General features: G+C 33.1%; 1 protein-coding gene across 4 annotated transcripts in view; it reads right to left on the bottom strand.

The window, feature by feature from the left end:
• Positions 1 to 1,104: 1,104 nt before the first annotated feature.
• LOC113521893 (receptor-type tyrosine-protein phosphatase kappa) overlaps positions 1,105 to 20,323 on the bottom strand; it is a 207,966-nt gene continuing 188,747 nt past the window's right edge. For all 4 annotated transcript variants that reach the window (XM_026907551.3, XM_031909825.2, XM_031909824.2 and 1 more), the window contains 11 exons: positions 19,861 to 19,995; positions 8,722 to 8,859; positions 7,800 to 7,966; positions 7,136 to 7,271; positions 6,393 to 6,642; positions 4,395 to 4,471; positions 3,017 to 3,148; positions 2,523 to 2,651; positions 1,752 to 1,939; positions 1,324 to 1,459; positions 1,105 to 1,243 (listed from right to left, as the gene is read on the bottom strand). In XM_026907551.3, coding sequence (XP_026763352.1) covers positions 1,163 to 1,243; positions 1,324 to 1,459; positions 1,752 to 1,939; positions 2,523 to 2,651; positions 3,017 to 3,148; positions 4,395 to 4,471; positions 6,393 to 6,642; positions 7,136 to 7,271; positions 7,800 to 7,966; positions 8,722 to 8,859; positions 19,861 to 19,995 — 1,569 coding nt within the window. In that variant the 3' untranslated portion in view covers positions 1,105 to 1,162. The remainder of the gene's footprint in view (positions 1,244 to 1,323; positions 1,460 to 1,751; positions 1,940 to 2,522; positions 2,652 to 3,016; positions 3,149 to 4,394; positions 4,472 to 6,392; positions 6,643 to 7,135; positions 7,272 to 7,799; positions 7,967 to 8,721; positions 8,860 to 19,860; positions 19,996 to 20,323) is intronic.

Below are 20,323 nucleotides of genomic sequence, written 5' to 3'. Positions count from 1 at the left end.
AGAGTGTGAGGTTACGAGTCTCGGTAGCGTCAGAGGGCGTTTCATCACGATTGCTAGTGACTTCACTGTGCTCAGAAATATCAAAAGTAAAGCGTGCCTCAAATCTATCAGGACTCAGTAGTGGCGCGGACCGAGAACAATCGTTAGGTTGGTTTTCATCCGAATCCAATGGTATAGGACGAGGGGCAGAGCGACGAGGCGATGTCTCTTCCGAATCAGTGGAACGATCAGATCGTGGAATTTGACATCCATGGCGACGTGCTAGCGCTGGTTGAGAGCCACAAGGTGCGCGACGACAACAGACTCGCTCGTGACGTACATCCGATCCACTACTGCCAGTAGACTTTGAATGTGGTGGACGTCGCCGTCGATAATCCTCTCGGCCATATAGAGATGTGAATTCTTCTGAACAAAATTTCTCAAATAATTCCTGTGAGCTGAGTCGAGTCGAGCCTGTTGCATTGTAGAATGCCTCAGTCGGTGAACGGTCGGTTCGCTCGTAAAGTGCACTTGAACTTGCTCTCTTAGACTTATCCATTAGTCCAAATTTATAGATTCTTGGCAGGCGACGTTCAAAAACTCCTTGGGAGTGTGCACGAGCAGGCCCGCGAGGCGTGACCGGTCCATCATGCCGATCAACAAGAGCGCGGTCAGAGGAAACACCGCGAAGCTGCGAACGCAGATCTGGTGGCGGCATTACGGTGGGGGGAGGGGATGTGGCGAACTCCGGTTCGTATTCGTCCTCATCTGGCGTTTCGGCCGATGGCCCAGAACGTTCGAGCGATACGCGGCCGCATTCACATTCATCGTGCTCATCGCTTGCGTCACCCTCGTCGAATGAGGGGGCGCGCGGACCGTGGATAAAAACGCGACGGCGTTCTTCGGCGGCAGCCTCATCGTCCTCAAGGCGGATTGAACGGCGCAGAGGAGGGCGTTCACGACGCGGCCGACGAGGTTGCGCTTCTACGGTAGCAGCATGTGGTAGAGGCGGCCGCGTGGCTGGCAGCAAGCGGTCGAGCGATAGGCCACGGCGAGGACGCGCAGGTCGCGAACGTGTTCGTTCACGCGGTGCCGCCGATGGACTGGTCTCCTCTGGAGTAGTTGGTAGTGCTGCACCGCGCCCGAATTCGATGAACCAGAGTTCGTCTTTGAGTTCGCACTCTCACTTCTTTTCATTCATGTCTTTATTTAAGTAGTGAAGCACGTAATGTAGCACGAGATCGTAGCAGTATTTGTATTCAGTCTGGAATAAAGTTACGCATGAGTTAGTTTTCACAGAATTTTATGGGAACTAGTTTTTTTTTATTTGATATAGGTACTGACCATATTTTCAACCAGTTGCGGTCTATGCCGCCGTACTGTCTTGACCGCTTGAAAAACATCGACCTCGCCATGTTGAATTACTTGTTCGATGCACGCGTTGGCAGCACAGTAAACACCGGCACGACTACGTCCGTCTCTGTTACAGTACATGAACGCAAATTAGATGATGTTGATCAGAGTCACTCTATGGTGTTAAGAGTTTTTAGGGCTCTTTTTTATACATAAATGCCTCTTATCATAAATGACCTCATAAAGGACCTTATCGAGCGAGGGTTTTATGTGCTCATCGAAGCACGAAAGCTTCAAGTGATAATATTTTTTAAAAGTGACTAAATATAAATTTGAAAACTGTTTACCATCACTGTCAGTAATAAATTTTATAAGCATTTTTGTAAATTATCTAAACTTAAATTGTATGTAATACTCACGGTGATACAACGCAGACGGGCCCATAATCTGTACGCTGCCGCCACCGTTCTACCATGTTCATGAGCTCGACCAGCGAGTTGGTGGACGAAGGCACCTTATGGCCCATGGGCCAGCACGTCAATTGGAACAGCTGTACGGTTTTTGGTGGAGCTTTAACGCCAGCCATTAACTCGGTGAGTGATACGATCTGTTTATAAAAAAAAGATTTCATAATTGTTGATGATAATTGATGTTATAGTGTATTTCTAGATTAATACCAATAAAAGGTAAAGTTTAGTAAGTAGCTATATAGGAGTAGCTAAGTAGGAGTATGGAGCGCGTTTATATAGAAAATACTTATTTAACATCAATTATTATTATAATTTCGCTGGCTTCGTGCTAGTGAATGTTCGCGTGAGTGAATATTTATATACTTATCGTGCATGTTAAGTTAGGATCATCATTATCAGCATTTAAGTATCCACTGTTGAAAATAGGCCTCCTCCTTGGGTAGTTTTGCCTATAGTTGTTACGCTTGGCAGGCGGGTTAACATTTGCAGTTAGACTTTGGTGATGATTTAAGAAAGATGGTGCTGCCCAACTCTGAATCATTAAACTCAAAAAACCGACTGCTTTTATGACTCCTATAGGAAAGAAAAGGGTGGTCCATTCTATGCGGGAACCAAACGGCTGACTTGCTGTAAGAAAGGGTTATCGCTTCATCATCTATTGGGTTTGTCCTATACTGTTTATACCTGTATGAGGGCGGGGAGGGGCGGAGGGGGTCTTACCTTTTTATTGATCCTAAATATCCAAGTTTTGATATTAGTGTAGTGGTTATGGGATACGTGGTCTATCGTGAAAACTGGTCCGTACTTCTTCGAATGTCGACCCTCGGGCCAAAATGGAGGGAATTGTTGCTAGAAAAAATATACGTTGTTATTCATGTTATTTGGTGAATGTGACTTAAATTTGTCTACTTTGTTTAATGACACTGAACTTAAGTCTAACAATTTGAACATTAAAAGTAAATTCTTAAAAAAATAATAATACATCTTTTTGAGACATTGCAATTGCAATAAAATTGACAAAAAATAAAATAATAAAATATACTATAATAATAAGAACTCAATGTATTACTTTAATTATCTATGCAGTAGTTATTTGATATAATTAGTAAATTGAGTATTATTACAGTATATTTTTAAGTGGATATGCACTAGAAAAGCTACAAATTGTTAAGAGCGTGTTTTGCTTGAAACGGTTACATGAAAAAATTACTTACAGAATTTTTAGGCGGCACGCATAAAACTACCACAGCGGCGCATTCGTAGTCATACACTAAAGACCAGAACTCGCCTTGTGTTCTAACCAGAGGCCATTCTGTGACTATATACTCCCGAGGTTTCGTGTATCCCTGCAAAATAAGAGAAATATTATAATGTTGAATAATAACTATCGCGAGTAATACTATATTGTAATTATTTATTCCGGATTATGTGCTACTTGCGACATAGCCTTCAACCACGCTCATAAATAAGGGCTTCTCTTGAGTTCGAAACTAGTTGGGCATCTCCGCATATAAAACGTGAGTAAAGTTTAGATAAATAATTACAATAGAAGTGTTCTATATATTTAATTTATTATATTATACTTAGGATTGAAAGAGACCTACAGATAGGGAGCAGCTACTCTCTATAAACAATCTCTCAACCTTGAAAAAAAGAATTTACCAAAACGATTTACAATTGATAGCGTTATGAAGTAACAAACGTAAAAAAATATAGACATTCAGATTCTCAGAATTGAGAATCTTCTTCTTTTTGAAATCAGTTAAAAAGTATTATCATTAAGTACATATAATAAAAAGGTTCTAACCACGATTATTTATTTATAAATGAGAGGGAGACTTTGTACAAAAGTCGATTGCTTGGGTACCTCTGTCCCATTCGTGTTTCAACCGTGAAGCAACTGTGTTTGCATGGCTGTGTTTTGGTTTAAAGGGGTTTGGTTTAAATATGGCGTGAATTTACTGGGTACAGAGGAATAGCACCTGTGTCCTCAGGAATGGCAACGCATGGGGGGTATCATGGGCGAAACCGTATACTCTGTTATGTTCATGGTACTGCTCATATCTATAGGAGACGGTTACCACTTTCCATCAGGTGGGCCGTCAGCTTGTTTGCCATTCTAAGTTGTATAAAAAAAAAATTTAATCAGCAGATATATATTTATAATGGATATTGATGAAAGAGGGTAAACTGATATGCTCAACCAATGGGCATGTTTTTATCCGTTTTCCATCAGTTAAACTGTGGTCATGACATGATTTCTAACAGAGTCGAAATATCGGGCTCTTTTAAATAAATAAATAATCATGTTAATAATTAAATATATAATTTTAAGTTTAAAAACAACCGCCCAAAAATCTAAAAAGCTTTATAAATAATGATTTGTTTACAGTCTTGTGTTTGAAAACAGAATTTATAGAATACAAAGTAAAATAGATACTTGTAAGCTCGGTTTCTCGAGGTTAATGGGGTCCCAGATTCGTTTACAACACGGTTCAGTTTAGGAAACAAACTATTCCAAATTTGTTTGGATTAAGTAATATAATTTAGGTAAACATGTTGAATCGAGACAATAGCGTTTACTCTACTCACGTCCACGAAGACTGCGTTGATGTAATCCGTAAAACTGTTTCCTTGGAACGAAGTTAAGTATGGACGAAAGTTGTCAGCTGAAACAAGAACATATTTTTTTACTTCATTTTCCTTATGTGCAGTCAATTTCAGAACTATAAGCAATTTTGTTATATGCATACACCTATACTGTGTGTACACCAGCAGCAAGACTATTAGGATTAATGCGATATTTATAAGTATCAATTTCTATATAAGAACTCTTCTTTTAGGCTCGGGATAATACCGGTCCAATAATAGTGTGGTCAATTGGTTTGGTGATTACAAAGGCACTCTGTGTACTTTGTTTTTACAGTAATTCTTTTTGTTTCGTTTCGTATTGTATCTTCTCTCTTATCTTACGTATTTATTCCTTTATAGATGTGATATTGTCCTCAGGATAACACTTTGGGCCCTTTCGTAGAGCCACTTCCCCAAAGTTGTATGCCATATAACCATATAGGTTTTAAGATGGACTTGTAAAAGGAAACAAGAACATGAACCTTTTTATTTTTTCGTTGGCTTTGGAATCAATCCTTATCTAATCTAATGTTACAAAGAGGAAAGAGTTTTGTTTGTAATGGACAAACTAAACAAAATACTAAACCGATTTTTTAAATTCTTTCACCTATAGAAAGCTACATTAATATAAAATGTATTATGTTAAAAAACAAACCGAGTAAAACCAGACTTGAGCAGAACCAGTTTTGCTCGGTTTGTTTGTTTGGTGGTATTAGTTGACATTAAAAATCTGTGAGTATGTTTGTTATCTCTTGGCACATTTACCATTTAAACAGTTATCAAAAAAATTGATATACATGTAGTATTTGGGATAGAAAAGAACAAGTTATTTTCATCCTGGTTAATTAAGATGTCCCGGTTATGCGGACGAAGCACGGCTAAATATTAATCCATTGTACTTTCTATATATTTAGTCGATCTCGAGTCAAGCCTTATACCCGAAGTATTGGATTTAATCTAACAGGAATCCAGGACAAATGGCAAAAGAAAAAGGGCCGAAACGTAAATAGGTTCCATGTTTGCACAATGCGGCATTAAATACAAACCCGATGTATCAATAAATGGAACTCTAGTTATTATTTATTCCAGGGTGTATTTTTCCAGGATATTAATATTATTACAGGATGAAATAGAATCTCGTGGTTTCACCCGTGCTCATACTGTAATGTTGAATACTCTTTTGGTCTAAATCCTCCTAAAAAAGTGAGGCATCAAATATTTTTTAAATCTGACTAGTAGTTTCAGAGATTAACGCGTTCAATGAAACAAACTTTTTCTCTTTATATATTAGTAAAAATTAGTTTTAGATTTATGTGCCCTAGGTATATTGATTCATAGGTATAAAAAGTAGCCTAAGTTCTTCGATACTACCTCAAATTTTATGATGATACAGGTAACAGACAAACAAACCTACTCACATTTACAATATTAGTAAGGATTTGATTTGATTATCTAGTTTACTGCTTCGGCCTTTACTTTCTCTATACAGTGTAACGATTCACTGATAGAGGTTGCTTCCAAGCAATAAATCCTCTTTGTATATATTGTATGTGTGTGTTTTATTGTGTGTAAAAGAAGAATAAATATTAATGCAAGAGAAGAAAAACTCCAAATAAAATCCTGTATCAAGCTGCCCGGAAATTTAATGAGTCAACCAAACGTTTTTAAATTGACACACGTATTTGGAATCGGGATTTTTTTTCAATTCTCAATTTATAGGCTATTTTTTATCTTGATTACACTGTAGCGTTTCATTCATGTAGATGTTATATTTAAATATCCATGCATCGAAGTTCGAGTTCAATAGAAAGTTTCGAGCCGGTATTTTACCAGTCACCTATGAATAATTAAATAGTTCATAAATCTACATTAAATTATCCTGGTATTTTTGAAGAGTTCTGAGAATTACCAGTATTAGGAATACCAAAATTTTACACATTAGCACTGACTATAACTTACGAGGTACAACAAGAACGTCTCTGTTCTTCTCCCTGTTGTCTCCTCTGTGGCCTCCAGCGCAGTCTCCTATAGTAAATCTTGGTGTCTGTTTGCATATCTGCTGGTATTCCTTTTGATACTCGTTCAGTTTAGATACTGGGTCTCTTTGCGATTTCTGTTTCAGTCTTTGTGACAATTCCGACACGGGGAACCATGACACTCCGCAAACGACATGTTCTTCTAATGTATCATAAACGAATTTATATTGTTCCTAAAAATAAACCATAAGTTAATGCATTTTTATTAATAAGTAATAATTTTTATACATATAATTTCGAAAATATAGGCCATTCTTTAATTATACAATAAGAGGGGAACTGCTTGCGTATCTCTGTTCGACTTTTTTTTAATGAACAGCTCTGCTTGCATGGCCGTTTCACATAACATGGGAAAATATGTGTGTGTAAGGTCATCACAGTGTTTTCTGTCATGTCCATGATTCTGTTTATGTCTATAGGCGACTGCGACCACTTTCTCTCAAGTGAGCTCGGTTACCATTTCAAGATTCATGGTTTAAACAACTTGAAACTTAAGGGAAACTCTTATTTTAAAGGGATAAATAACATTTTAGTCCATAAGACCTGCAAGGTATAATGCATACTACAGCATAGCCATCATAGTAATCTGTTACACTTATTATTGACGAATTATCCTAGTATAAGAGAAGACTGTAGTAATTCCTTATAATTACATGCTGCACTAACCTCGTTTTCTATAAGGCCTTTTCTAGATTGTCTCAATTTCTTCAAATAACCGAAAACATCGAAGCAGTCTTCTTCTTCAGCCAATTCTAAGTTTGCATCTATTGCCAAATACACTCCTGATCGACCACCGCCATCACTAGAAATATTCAAAAAAATAAAGCAACATGATATGAAATAATAAATGATTATATTCTATTGAATAAAACCAAAGAAGGACTAAAGTAACGAATATTGTAAATTATTACCAAATGGGTATTTAAAGAGTTTTTAAAAACACAATATGCTATATATAGAAAAAGCGACTCTCTGATAAAGCTTATTCAGGGACTAATTTTTTCTTTGTCATTATGACTTCCGAAAATGTGGGAATATGTACGCTAAGTCAACGATATGATTTATGAGGGAAACCCGGATTTTCAATAACAGTTCTCAAACAAAGCAGAGCCTGCGCTACGGCTACGGTAACTCGTAGTACAAGAAATGTTTAGTTTGGTACTAGTTGACAATAGAACAACAGCCTTTTGTCGCGAAGACGGTAGGCCCTGGCAGATGACGGTCGAGTAAAGAACGTATGTTTGAGACCTGCATCCCCTGTATAAGATAGTCTGCATTCTCCTTAACGAGATGTTGACGACCTTATTTGTGCCTCTTGACAGAAACTTACTTGCAATGTACGACCATTGGACCAGCAGCCGGATTGGCAGCCAACCTACGCCCGACCACTGCTCGGACCCGTCTTCTAAACTCCAGGAGTGCATTGCTGAATGGACACGTATGTGAATGCCATTGGGTGTAATGAAACTGGAGAATAAACCGTTCTTCTACCACCACCTATAAAAAACAGATAAGGTAATTGTCGTTTTAAGTCTAGAATAAGAGTTTTATAACAGTGTCTCTATTTTGAACAGCCAAGTTGTAATATCTATTAATATTAAAAATGTGAAAGTGAGTTTGTTCGTTCAATAAGAGGTCACTATTTATATAGTGTAAAAAGAATATATACTCGTAGAATTCAAAAAAGTAATCTAGACATGTTTTGTAGTTGGATCATGTAATGACATGTATTTTCTTTTATTTATTTATTTTTTAATTATTGCTGAATTGTTATATAGATAGTAAATGTTATTATTAAATTTTTTTAAAACTATTTCTTTAATAATAGCATTTGACAGTTAAAATGTATAACTTTGCATGCTTGTATGCGGGCTGGATATGTTGGATAAATGCTGTAATATTAAAATCCTTTGTAATAGTGTATTCAGCAAATAAATAGTTTAATTGGATTTGTCGAATCGTTATGAAATTTGGTGTACTTGAAATGGACATAAGCTACATTTAATCTTGATAAAATAATATATCTCGGTGGCGCGAAGAAAGTCGCTGTTAAAAATTAGTATACAATAAATATGGTATGATACCTATTTATGATATTGTTTGAGCCGTGATGATTTATTATGTAATAATAGACAAAAAAGACAAAGGGATAAAGTGATAAAAACATGATAAGGAATGACTAACCCTTATAGATAAATAATGGCACTTTTTGAGAGAGAGAGAGAGAGAGAGAGAGAGAGAGAAATACTTACATTCTTTTCACTTTTGTATAATCTGAATGTCCGTATGTGAAAGTTAGCAAGCTCTTCCTCTTGAACTATTCCGACACTTATATCACCGTATGTCTCATCTTTTTCCTTATTTGGAGGCCAATATTGAACGCACATAACCTGGTAACAAAGAAAATATATTATTAAACAGCTTCAAGCCTGCTACTTCGTACGACTGAACTTCAGAAATAGGAAAATCAATGAAAGACTAATTTCTTTTAGATGGCGTATCAGGATAAAACATACACCAGTTTTAATTAGACCTTCAGAAATATAACTGTAAAAATCGCATCCAATTTGATGCAGTAGTTTTTACGTGATGCTGGAACAAACCAAACATATATACAGACATAAATGCAGGCAGACAAACAGACAGGCAGATAGATAGACTTTTGATAAGGCTGACAGATTGGTATCTATTAGTCTTATTAAAACCCATCATATTATTTTTTCTTAAATATCTCCTAATAACATCGTCAAGTAACAATTTTATTATATTAATAAGATAATTAATTTGTATCTCATAAAGAGCAATCTCTTTGAGAATATAATATTCTATTTATTGGCAATATTGCTAGTTGAAATAAAATGTAATATTATTGTATAAGCATATTAATTTGTTACAGTTTCGACTTAGCCCAGGCGAGCTGACGTGTAGATACTCGTAAATAAGTAGGTATATAAATATATATGTAGATTAAAGATAGTACCCGCGGTCGTCATTCTACGCATAAATAAGTCAAAGACACATCAAAGTGAATGTAGGTTTTATACAAACCCTTTAATATTATATATAGGAATATCTATGAAGATATTGCTAAACAAATCATATCTACTTCAATAAGTAAACGAATTTTGATAAAAGATTTATAAAATAAAATATTTTTATATCCACTAACTAACTAACAAACTAAATTTATATCAATTCATAGTCTAATTTAAAACAAAATTTCGTGTAGACAATGTTGCGTGGAAACCTAGAAATGAAACAAAAGTAAAATAGTGAATCCAATAAACGTAAATTGTCCTAGAAAGATTCAGATTTTAGATTCTCTTTATTACAATATTGTTAAAAATATATCTCGTGAAACGTGGCGAATTTTCCTTATCATTGGGTTTTATTTTAGTTGAGGGCGTATAGAGTTTTATAATCTAAAGAAAACGCGCGGCTGACGCGACGGCGCGCTCTCGACAAATAAAGTAAAAAATATTTGGCAAATTTTCTCTACTCACGACAAAGGTGGCATCGGTGGCTTTCGTCACACCGGGCCGCAACAAAAGTATAAAGGTTTTGAGAGTCTATCCGAAATTGCCATTTTATCCATCATACAGGATTTCAATACATGCGTTGATGTGGATTTACACAACACTATTCTGGGATTTGTTCAATAAATAATGTCGCTTGTACATTTATTGCTTTCATTTTATCGCAAAAAAATTTCCCATAACTAAATTAATATTAAGGAAAAATATTTTTCATTTCTATTACCACTTGTACGGTTAATTTTGAGTTTATTGTTATACTAGCGACCCGCCCCGGCTTCGTACGGATGTATTACAATATTTGTTTCTGTAACTTATAACCTGAGGGCCTACCATGAAATATTTTGCGAAATTTCGGGCACGAACTAAACAGAAATTTTATGCTAAAATTACATAATACATGCCGTTTAAAATTATTAAAAATGTTAAAATATCATTCCTCTGGACTATTAGGATAAGATTTATGATGAACGAAATGTTAAGCTTCATTTACTGGGTCGATTTTGGTACGAACAAAAACACGAAATTAAGTCTGAAAATTCGGATTTTCGTTTCATGGTAGACCACCTGTTCAACACATTTTCTAAGATTTTGAATTTCAACATATTCTCTAAGATTTTGAAATGATCGGCTTGACATTTTTCAAGCAGTTAATTTTACTTTCAACATTAAAATCATATTTTTGGCTGAGATATTAAACTTAGATATATATGGTGTCGCAGACTTTTTTTGTATTATTGTATTTAAAGTATTTAATTTATTTTAGTAATTAATATTTTTGCTATAGGCTCTATTCCTTCAGTTCAAACCGTTTAGGCTGGGCACGGCATTTTATTGAATTTTTGCCGACTTAAATTACATTTATTTGATAAATATTTATCAAAATAGAAAGTAGTCTATAGACTAACATACCTTTCTAACAGCGAAAGAATTTTAAGAATCGTATCAGTAGTACTGGAGAATACCCGAATATTTATACTATCAAATTTTACGTCTATATAATACTAGGAAGTAATTAGTAGGTTTGGTACAGTTGGATAGATTTACAATTGTAATCTATTTTATCAAGATTACTATTGTAATCTTATGGAGGAGACTCTTTATTGTTTCCTCCATAAGATTACAATAGTAAATTTATTATTTATTTTTTATTTACCCTAATGGGAGACAGGCGTGACAGATATGTATATATGTATGTATGTAAATGTATTATAAATACAAACAATTACGACAATAGGTATAGATTATTCATATGGTCTCTACTTCATGGTACAAATGCATAACACGAGTAAAGTCATATCGAAGCCTTGGATTTTATTTGTGCACTGACATACTCATACAAAGACAATGTTTTTGATTTGATATATGCAAAATTTAAATATTATTATAAAAAACTAAATTCATAGCATCAAGTTGTTAAATAATAAAAGGTAAAACACAAAGACCATGGAACGTAATTAATTGTTATAAAAGAGCGATTTCTCCTAAAGCAAGCAATTGTTGCTTAACATGAGATATCAAACCTTGTACCTGTTTTTAGTTTAAGAAATAAATAGATAGATAGACACTCTTTATTGTTTCCTCCATACGATTATAATAGTAAATTTATTACAAATACAAACAGTTATAAGAAAATATAACACTGAGAAAACAATGGGTGGCTTATCGCAAAAAGCGATCTCTTCCAGGCAACCTTTGGATGGAGAAGAATAATAATATTATTCACGGTTGGGTCTCACCTAACGTTACAGGTCGAATTTTTTTTTAAATAGCACGGGTTTGTGTTTCTTATGATCATTTATTTTTTGAAACACACTTGACCTCTTAATAGCAATCGACATTTGTACAAAGTTTCCCTCTGGTAATGATGAAAAAGGACATAACCTATCTTTTATTTAGGTTAATAAATATCGTCCGGTCAAACGGGCGAAGTCGCGCGTGAGCTCTAGTAAAAAGTATGAAAAATGCAGTTATAAATGAATGCATACGTGCACCGTAATATATAATCCAACCCACTATATCCCACCTACCCACCCCTCTTCCTCTTCCTGTTCACACACATTTGATCGGTATTCATGCGAATATGCAGTAATGCAAAAATATAACTATATATATATATATATATATATATATATATATATATATATATATATATATATATATATATATATATCTCAACCTTTGGTCTAAGAACCATTGAATTGTAAACATCTTAAACGGATTCAACGAGAGACGTCCCTCTGTTATTTACATACTGTTCTATTTACCTTTATATTCAAATACCATGTAGATATACAAATACGAATTAAATCCTTTGAACTTCGTCTTCTCCTTATGGGACATAAATATTAGGCTGTAGACATATTCAAGCAGTGTTTAAATTAAACGCTATTTATTAAACTTTTAATAAAATTAAGATTTATAATTGAAGTTTAGTGAAAGTATTGTGTTAAGGACCACCAATAGCTAAACTGATAATAATAAGGGGGAAAGGGATTGATGGTAATGGGATCTAACAGCCCTATTGATAATATACTTCATCAGGTCGGTCTCCACGCGATTCCCTCTGGACTCCATCTTGATGAACTCTTTATGAATTCGTCATTATGGGTGAACCCGTTTTATCCTCGTCTATCTCATCTCTCACTGGTGGCCTGCCAGCATATAACGTGACGCGGGCGGAGTTATCATTCCGTTATTATCCATTAAAAAAAAAAAAAACTGAAAATATTAGAATCTATACTCTATACTTTGCACTTTATTATTAAATATTTGATTATATTTCTGTTTTCTAAATGTTGTTTTTACGAGTTACAGTTGCAGCTGTTATGTGGATGAATTTCGCCTTTGCACGATATGAACATATCAGCTTATAACTTATTAACTGTCCACTATTGAACATAGGCCTTTCCATTTTGAAGGAATTTGCCAGTAGTTGTCACGCTTGGCAGGCGTTAAGCAATCGCAGTTAGGCTTTGGTGACGTTTTCAGAGGGACGCCCATCCCTCGACCATAAAATTTTCTTAGTTGCCTCTTACGAAAACCACAGGAAAGTAAGCCTTTATTGGCATGATAGTATATTTTTTATAAAATGTTTCAATGAAGATTAAATAACTTAATAGTAGAATATAATGATTAAATTGTAATATCGAACGAAAATTTTAGTTTTCGCTAATAAAGAATAGAGCTTCAGAATCGACCCCAGTATCTAATGAGGGAGATTATTTTGTCGTCCGAAAGAGTGTGTCTGAATTAGGCCACAGCCACACCATTTTTCGGCTATTGGCTATTCATTCATTAAAACTGCATCAGTTCATCCGAATGCTTTCTAAGAATAGAATTTTAAGTCTTTGTTTTAAGATATAAATAACTTGAGTTGGTGAGTGGCAGTACAGGTGTTTGATTCTCAAGTCTCGTTGGCCATCTCGTAAAGGATAGAACAAGTGAATTTCCTGCCATGACGAAAAGAAAAAAGTATTACTCCTTGTAAGACCCATTTTTTTTGGAAATATCTTCTCATTTCATGCTGCGCAATTGTGGAACAGGCTACCTTCTAACATACAGGATAGTCCCTCCATTACTTCCTTCAAGAAAAGATTGAAATCTCACTTTTTAACTAATAATACATGATGATACTATATACCGTGACATTATAGATAGACATGTATTAAACATATTACATTTTTGGCGAATAACGAATTTGCTAACTTCATTACCGAATTTCGTATCTACTATAATCGTATTTGACATTTATCGATTTGGGATGCCGAGGATTCTAATCTGCAGTATAATTAATAGGAACGCTGTTTGCATTAATGATATTTCTTATTGCTAATTCAAATTTCAGTGTAATCATGGCTGTTCCTATATAATATTCGATGTGTAATCGTGTATCTAACATAAACACACTATGTATCTATATTGTATGGACGATGTTGTTATGTGTTCTTAACTGTATATAAATGGAAAAACAATAAAATTCAATTCTATACGACTTTACTCGATTACATTCCATTTTACTTCATTTTATTCTGTATATTATATTATGATTTCTAGGTGGCAGTTTTCTATGATTCGTCGATTTGATTACCGTCAGTATAAATAAAAAACAGAGGTCGAAATCTATTTTTATTTAATAAATATTTGGTACTCACCTCACTACCTACCCCATAAAAAACATAATGTGACAATAGAATAAACCGTTTTTCAGACAAACGTATTAATAAATTCTTATCCAAGATTTATACGCCATTCCTTTGTCGGGAAGAAATTAAACAAGAATGAAGTAATTAAAAATCCAAAACAATTATTTACCAATAGATCCTTCAACATAAATTTCCCCATAGGTATATAGGTACTCCTTTACATTTTGTTTTTGATTACAAAATGAAGTAAAAAAAAAGGTGTATATATTTACCCTATTATCTTCCCTAGCTCCGGGGCGTAAAGAGCTATTTACAATGAGAGCCAAGCTAAGTGAACTAACTGCTGATTATGTGAGTTACGTTACCCGGCAATGTTAGCTAAAACTAAATGTCGCCCTTAGTGTGAGGATGAATAACCGCTTGTAATACTACCTTGTGTCTTGTTATTACAAAAATATATCGTGTTTAGCTTCTATATTCAAATAAAAGTAAATTTAATTGAGTAGGCTAGTTAGGAAAGTTATCTGTTGAGAAGAAACTTAACTGTTTTCTTTTTAATAGAGCATATTTGTTGAAAATTAAAAATGATGAAACATGATCGACTGATACCAAGGATACTTGTTTATTAGGATATTTGTCTCCTAATTAATCGCAATTTTTAAATTTATTAAAAAGGTAGTTCCAGTATAGTAGGCAGTGCGCAGTCGGATGAACGTTAAGCTTAGTAAGCTAAGGTGAACGCAGTTCGCTTAGTTTAGCTCTCAGTGTGATTCGGTCTTAACCATGATACCAATAAATTCCAAAGTTCTCAACTGACGATAACACAAATTGGCCACCGTTAGTTTGTATTAACACCGTAAATACGTTTCCCATACCACAGTTTCCTGATGAATTTGTAATAACTGTAATAGTTCATTAAAACTTTAACTAAACAGAGCTAACATTAATGAGCATTTGAATTTCGATAAAACCGTGAGAGCATATTTAGTTTATGATTATTGCGTATTTACTTTTGTTAATTATTATTATATTATACAGATAGATTGTTTCCTTTTATATTATGATCACATGACATGGCACAGCAGTCGATACTTTTGTGATTAATCTTATTTATCTTTGATTATTGGCGGTGGTGATGATATTTCGCTACACACCTTTGTCTATTTTTTAGCTTTTTTTTTATTACAACACGATATATAATCGTATATGAATGCGAAAAAAAAGATTAATTTCTTCCAAATAATGCACTAGATTTTGATATATGTTTCACGGTTATTTTATGGAAAGTTTTTATAAACAACATTCTAATTTTAATTTAATTTTCTAATTTTAAACTTTTGTATAACCTATGAAAAGCCAGAGTGGATCGTATCGCATAGAAGGGTGCATCTATTTGGTAACCTTAAAAAATAGTGTATACAAAGCGATATTTTTTATTACGAAGATCGTAGAGTTAGGAATTCGTATTATCAAGTTATTATTAGAAATATTTATTTTATTCCTTCGAGAAAACAAATAATTGTAATTATAATGGTCATACCGCGGGTAAAGAAGGTTTTGAATTTAGTTTTCGAAAACATAACTATATGCCTATTACTACATAAAAATACCTATTACTATATATAATTATGTAGTATTTTTTTTAATATAAACTTTTTAATTTAAATAATGATCTTGGGGCATATTAAAAATTTTTAGTAACTTAAAAGGGTTAGGTCACGTGACAAAAACTACCAGTGTTCTGTCCAGAGACATTACAATAATTCATATGAGGTTTTGTCAACGATTTTAGTACCAACTTGTACGGTAACTCAATGTGATCTAATTTTAAGTAAGATAAGAATTTTGGAATCTAAATCAATTTATCACTCACAAAAATTCACAATCATCAATTTATGCGTACTTAGTGAGTAGTATTTTCTCACGCGGTTTTCTATACATAACAAATTAATGTGACATAAAATTTTCGAAAAATATGATTTCCCTTCAAATTTACATTATTACATAATAGGATTTATTAATATTACAATACATAGTACATACATAAGAGCATACCTAAATAATAAACAGAAAGTTGAGTAAAGTAAATTCGCAAGTTTTCTTTATTTGATTAGTGTGAAACTCGCCTTAAGTCGTGTAGGCGTTAAGTTCACTCATAAATTATTTCTCAGAAAATCGTCCATGAAATGGAGACAAACTTGCTGCATAATCGTGATAAAAGAAAATTTCCGTAATGGAATATCTCAATTTCAAATTTTAATTTTACACCTTGTTATTATCACATTTAAACATTCATATTTCACAAATGTATGAGCCCTGTGCCGTGTTAATGTAACACTACATTTATGTATAATGTTGGTAACATGAGTATTACATGTATCATTATTTTCCTACTCTTATCCCGGTTAGGTACTATTTGGGATCGGCAATGTGTTTTTCTCTTCCATTCTTCTCTATTTGCAGTCATTTCCGCATTTATTCCCGTTCTGGCCATATCATCTTTTACACATTCCACTCTTGTCTTTTTAGGTCTTCCTCTGCCTTTATAGACATAATGTTATTTCAACAGCTCTCTGCTGTTGTGCCTTATTTATTATTTATTTGTTTTATATTAATATTGTTTTTGTTTTTCTATTTATTTGCTTAATTCTACGTCTACGGTCGACTAGTATATATTCTATTCTATTCTATTATATGTGTAATAAATAAATACATACATGCATAATATTATTTTTCACAAAAAAAAAAACATAACCAGTTATTTAGAATAAAAAAAGAAAACAAACTACTAAACCGACTTTGATAAATTTTCTATGGAACCCTTGATAAATTTGAATTAATATACATTCAGAAAAAAGTCTATATCGGTTTACAAATAACGGAGTTATGAGGTAATAAAAAAAATAATTAAATTGTGTTCTTTTTTTACTTCGGTTGAAAAAATTATACAAGAATATTCGGGTTTAAAACATCTTTATAAAAAGCGACCACTTTACATCTCGTAGTCAATGATTCTAATGTTTCTATTCCAAGCCGCATAAAAATTACGAGATAATACAGATGTGTAATAGTAACTACATAGATTATTAATAATATTGAGGTATGAGATGATGACGATGATTTGTATGTGGATACTCTATCTATGTATATAATTTAGGTTTGGATAAAATTGTATCCAAATCTGTTGAGCTGTTAAAGCATGATCGAGTAACAGATATATAAATATTTTTACAAAGTTTTACATTTACAATCTTATATATAAAATTCTCGTGTCACGGTGTTTGTTACCAAACTCCTCCGAAACGGCTTTACCGATTTTTATGAAATTTTGTGTGCATATTGGGTAGGTTTGAGAATCGGCCAACATCTATTTTTCATACCTCTCAATGATAAGGGTGATCCACACCTAAATATTTTATTTTTTATTTTTTAACATTTATTTTTATTTTATTATGTTTTAGCATTGAAAAATACATACAATTTCAAATTTTCACCTCTTTACGATCAACCCCTATTTTTTAATCGCGATTTTTATATGTCGCAATAGGATTGCAAGATGGAAATCGAATATAATAATTGTAGTACGATAAATTTTCATGTATAGTTCTAGAAATAATGTAATATGGTAAAACAATGTTTGCCGAGTCAGCTAATATTACTATAATATATTTTTGGTCTTTATTAAACTTATGTAACTGGGTGTCTTGCCCTCTCTACTTGATAAGGGTGATGGAACACCCGAAATGAAGTAAGAAAAGGGCGACTAAGAAAACAGATTGATGTAGAATGTAGGCAGATGACGGTGTGTATCCCGGTAAGGATTACTTGCCCTAATTCTGAATTTGCATAAGGTAGTTGTAAGTAGTAAGTAGGGGTAGTTGTAACTATAGGAGAAAAATGGCCTAAATGAATAATATTAAATCTTAGTAAATAGTCTTACTATTTTTACATGTAAATAACAACCTAAATAACACTATTGTAATACCATGTATTACTATCTTAGATTATATAGATAAAGTGTCTCCATATAAATGCCTCTTCAAAAACAACTTTTTTATCCATATATGCTTGAATAATATTACCATAATGTAAATTTTTTGCTCAGTATATGGGTGAAATAATAATGAAAGGTAAAATTGATAAAAACGATACAAAATTATTACGAATATACTTGTATTTGAAAGAACATTATAAACGGTTCACAATGATTTGTAATCACAATGTATGTTTATATTAACTGATGTATATCCGAGTCTATACTTAATATATGTTTTCGTTTCTGAATCATTAAAAATAGCTACCGTTTTATTTATTTGTAAACAATACTATATGTACGTAATATTTACATTGCATCAGAAAAAAATAGTTCTCAATTTCAAATTGAAAAATTTGACCTGATTTGGGAAATTTTTAATGTAGTTACTGACAACACTGAAAAAAATGGCGCGCATTGATTTGGTTTAAAAATACTCTTGTCTGAATTAAGTTAGCCAAAGCGCTGGCTAATTAAATATTAATTTGTTTTTGGTACTCGATGTTTTACCCATAATATTTAAGATTACTACATAATCCTACTAATAGTGGGATTGTGATCCAAGAGTCAGTGACTGGAAAATCTAAACTGAAAACATCAAGAGGAAACAAAAAAGTATGTGGGATTTAGCAGCTTTCGGTTTGTTTGGCAGCCGCACTAATCCAGTCTATCAGTATCCAAATAGAACAATACGAATTTATGAATACAAATGTTTTACAATGCATTATTTATGAGCAAGTTTATAGGTACTATTTTTTTAGGAAATGTTTGTAAAGCATACATACATCGGTGACCACTGAAGCCTTACAATTTTATTTAAACTTTTTTAACTGACTTTATTAAGAAAAATTCTTAATAAGTTTTTCTTTTGTAGTTACAATACAAACACATGTGTTCGTTAATTGTGTACCAATTTTGTCAAATCATTTTATTGTTAAAAGATAGGTTTAAATAAAAAACATCTCAGAAGTGACACCAATGTTAAACAATTGTTTAAAAACAGTCATCTGTTGCATAAACAATAAACCACATATACATAGAGCAAGTAATCACTTATCTTATTTAAGAGTCGGCATTGTCTTTATATTGACAAAACTGGAAAATGAATTATTGCAACTCTCAAGAAGTATCAACACAATAAAATGATTACATATTTATTGTGTTGTACAACCATTTACAGTAGGTTTCTGTCCAAAATATTGATATCGATAAAATATTGTAACTGATCAAACTGTTTATAAATACTCCTCTCCATCCAAAAGTCGCCCATTGTTTTCTCATAGTAATTAATTCTTGTAATTGTTTATATTTATAAGTTTACTACTGTAATCTTTCGGAGAAAACAATAAAGAGTATCTATCTATCTATCTATTTTATAGTTTACAATTTCCATATTTAGTGAAATGGTTACATATATTTTATACAAACGTTTTTTTGTGCGTAGTGAAGCTTCGTAGTGAAGTTCGTGCAAGCTACCCAAGCTTTTTTACCTCACGTACCCAAGATTTTTGTCTTACTTTAGCTTCTTCAGACAGGCAAAGACAAAAGTTGTATAGAGCCTATAAACCTTGTAATAGATCCACTTTTAACTGATTACAAATGCCTAAATTGATGCATGAATTCAATATTGATGTTTTATTCTATTAATATTACGCGAATAAGAATATTATTATTACTGACCTTGATAAAGTCGAATGTTTTTGTGAGCATAACAATGGCGGCTGCTCGCTCCTGCCATATCATTTTCCAGAAGTACACCACTGTATCTTCAGTTGGCCCCTGAGTCACTATGTACGCGTTTGGTTTTAATACACTCTGTGAACAATTAACATTGATTATGATAATTATGAAGATAGTAACAATTTCTCTTAGAATTATTTTTTATTTTCTGGACTTTTAAATTAATATGTTTATTATTTATTAAAAGCTGTGTTCGTGACTTTGTCTGTCTAATAGGGATAGAATGGGGGGAAAGGGATTGTTAGCAACGAAGTTTGATAGCCCCATTGCTAGCAATATGCCTTATTAGGTCGACCTTCACGTGGTCCCCCCTGGAAACCACCTTGAACAATTCTTGTTGAATTCGTCACGACGTCACGACGTAAATATATTCATTTGTGCTTACAAGTTTCATAATAATTAT

This window comes from Galleria mellonella, unplaced genomic scaffold (assembly GCF_026898425.1).
Source record: "Galleria mellonella isolate WM207_F2 unplaced genomic scaffold, CSIRO_AGI_GalMel_v1 utg63, whole genome shotgun sequence".
Classification (NCBI taxonomy): domain Eukaryota; kingdom Metazoa; phylum Arthropoda; class Insecta; order Lepidoptera; family Pyralidae; genus Galleria; species Galleria mellonella.
This window is presented reverse-complemented; position numbering and strand designations above follow the sequence as displayed.